Source organism: Merops nubicus, unplaced genomic scaffold, assembly GCF_000691845.1.
Source record: "Merops nubicus isolate BGI_N331 unplaced genomic scaffold, ASM69184v1 scaffold34384, whole genome shotgun sequence".
NCBI classification, from domain to species: domain Eukaryota; kingdom Metazoa; phylum Chordata; class Aves; order Coraciiformes; family Meropidae; genus Merops; species Merops nubicus.
The window spans coordinates 667-2,922 of NW_008604108.1; the positions used below are offsets into that span (position 1 = coordinate 667).

At 62.7% G+C, this 2,256-nt stretch overlaps 1 protein-coding gene across 1 annotated transcript in view; it reads left to right on the forward strand.

Annotated features, from left to right (window-relative positions):
* Positions 1 to 11: 11 nt before the first annotated feature.
* The window catches only part of R3HDML (R3H domain containing-like), a gene marked incomplete at both ends in the record, with an annotated part of 3,565 nt that continues 1,320 nt past the window's right edge, over positions 12 to 2,256 (forward strand). Inside the window, 3 exons of the mRNA XM_008938917.1 lie at positions 12 to 207; positions 1,531 to 1,649; positions 2,114 to 2,246. Coding sequence (XP_008937165.1) covers positions 12 to 207; positions 1,531 to 1,649; positions 2,114 to 2,246 — 448 coding nt within the window. The remainder of the gene's footprint in view (positions 208 to 1,530; positions 1,650 to 2,113; positions 2,247 to 2,256) is intronic.

Consider the following 2,256-nt stretch of genomic DNA (forward strand, 5'->3'; position numbering starts at 1 on the left):
CCCCCTTCCAGCTCCTTGCTGCTGCCCAACGCCACCGAGCTCCTGTCCCCCCCCGGGGGCAGAGCCTCGGGCCCGCAGTGGGGCGTGGGGGTCCCCCGGAGCCGCCGGAGGCGACACCTCTCCCCCCACGACATGAGTGGGATTTTGGACTATCACAACCAAGTGCGGGCGCAGGTGTCCCCCCCCGCCGCCAACATGGAGTACATGGTGAGTGGGGCTCTGGCAGCGTGGTGTTGGGTCCGCAGCTCTCGGGTGCTGCAGTGGGGTCCAGGGGCTCGCCCGGGATGTGAGCACCCAACCTGGTAGGGACAGGGCACCCACACGTGGGGGTGTCTGGGGGTGTGAGGGTGCTGCCCTGGCTTCACAGCTGGGCGTCTCTCCTGGGGGATGTTTCATGTCCCTGGTGCAGGGCAGACCTATGCAGCCTCTGCACAGCAGGGATGGAGTGCCAGTGGGGGGATGTTCTCACCTGGGGACAGATTTAGGACCCCTGGTCCCATGCCTGGGACATCTGGGAGCTTGCTGGCTGTGGGATGGCATGACCCGTCCAGCTGAGCTGCAGAGGTAGAGTTAGAGCAAGGGAGGTGGCAACAAGCAGAAGACACACAGGTCCCAACCCAATGCACAGGTGGGAGCCTTTCCTCTAACTGTATCCCTGTCCTAAGCTCCATGTTGCCTTGCGAGTGTGCCCAGAGATGCTAGCCCCTGGGATAAGAAATATGCAGGAGTGGGGGAGCCTTGCAGGGTCAGGTACCTCCTCCAGTTGAGGGCCACCCTGGGCAGAGCTTTCCCCAGGTTGTCTCCATCCTGCTTGGAGCTCCTACCCCAGCCCTAGAGGGAGGAGACATGGGGAGCCACCAAGAGGTGGGATTTCCAGCTGCCATGGAGTGGGACCTCGGGGCAGGAGGTGCACCATGCACCCAGCAGCTGGGTGGTCCTGGAGGCTGGTTTGGGAGAAGCAGGAGGCAGCCCAGCTTGCTGGGCACCAGAGCAGGTCAGACGTGCCCAGGAGCATCCTGTGCTACTTCTTGTTTGGCCTAAATTCCTGCCTTCCAGAACAGGCATCTCCCCAGAGCAGTCCAGGATGGGTGAGGAACCCTTAAATAAAGCATGGAGGAACCATCTGTCCTCACCCGTTAGTCAGTGGCCAGCGCTGGGGTGGGGGGCTGGGGACAGCTGCAAGCTGCAGCAGCAGCGCAGGGCTGCGGGGTTTCACCCCTGGGCTCAGCTCCACCTTCTGCAGAAGGAGCTCCTCCCCGGAGGGTCACACATGCAGCACACCCGTGCTCTGCCTGGGCAGCGGGCACCTCACATGCCAGGAGCTGCACCGGGCATCTGGGGTGGTTCATCGCTCCTGGGCATGCTGCCATGCGTCCCCCAGGCCTTTTGTAGCCTGACATGTGCCTCACGGTTTTTGAACATCCACGGGTGCTCAGAACTCCTCCCTGAGCCCCAGGGAGTGGGTTTCTCCTTTTCCCTACTCCTGGCACCTGAAATCCCTCCCTGCCCTTTTCCTTTCCTCCCGGCCAGGTGTGGGACGAGCAGCTGGCCCGGGCAGCAGAGGCGTGGGCTGCACGCTGCCTGTGGGACCACGGGCCCCCCCAGCTGATGAAATACATGGGACAGAACCTCTCCATCCAATCGGGCAGGTGAGTGCTCCTGGGGACCCCTGCACCCCCTGACGTTGCAGGAGGAGGAGGAGGAGCAGAGGGGTTTGGAACCAGGGCTGCAGAGGACTGAGATGCAAACAAGAGGCATCAAGTCCCCTCCGGGAGGAGGAGGGTCCAACTCTTGTAGCAGGTTAAATGCAGGAAACCAGAGGTGCCTGCTGCTCATTTGTGGAGTGTGGCATTAATCCCCTTTCCGCCTGGCACATGGACCAGGGGGATGTGGGTCCTGGATCTCCACCACACAGCTGAGTGCTCAGGTGCCTCCAGCGAGGGCCAAGTCTTCTGGCCTTGGGCACAAGTGGACTTGGCACAAGGACGTCATTGTCCCTGCCTCATCTCACCTCTCTCCCCCATTCCCTCAGTGTGGAGCCTTCCTCCGCCTCCTCTCCCTTGCCCATGACCAAGGTGGAGGAGGTCCACCTTAGGCAAGGTGTGTTTTGCAGGCACCGCTCCGTCATGGACATGGTGAAGTCGTGGCACCAGGAGAAGCAGCACTACTCCTTCCCACAGCCCCGCGAGTGCCGCCCCCGCTGCCCCTCCACATGCAGCGGCTCTGTCTGCAGCCACTACACGCAGGCGGGCCACG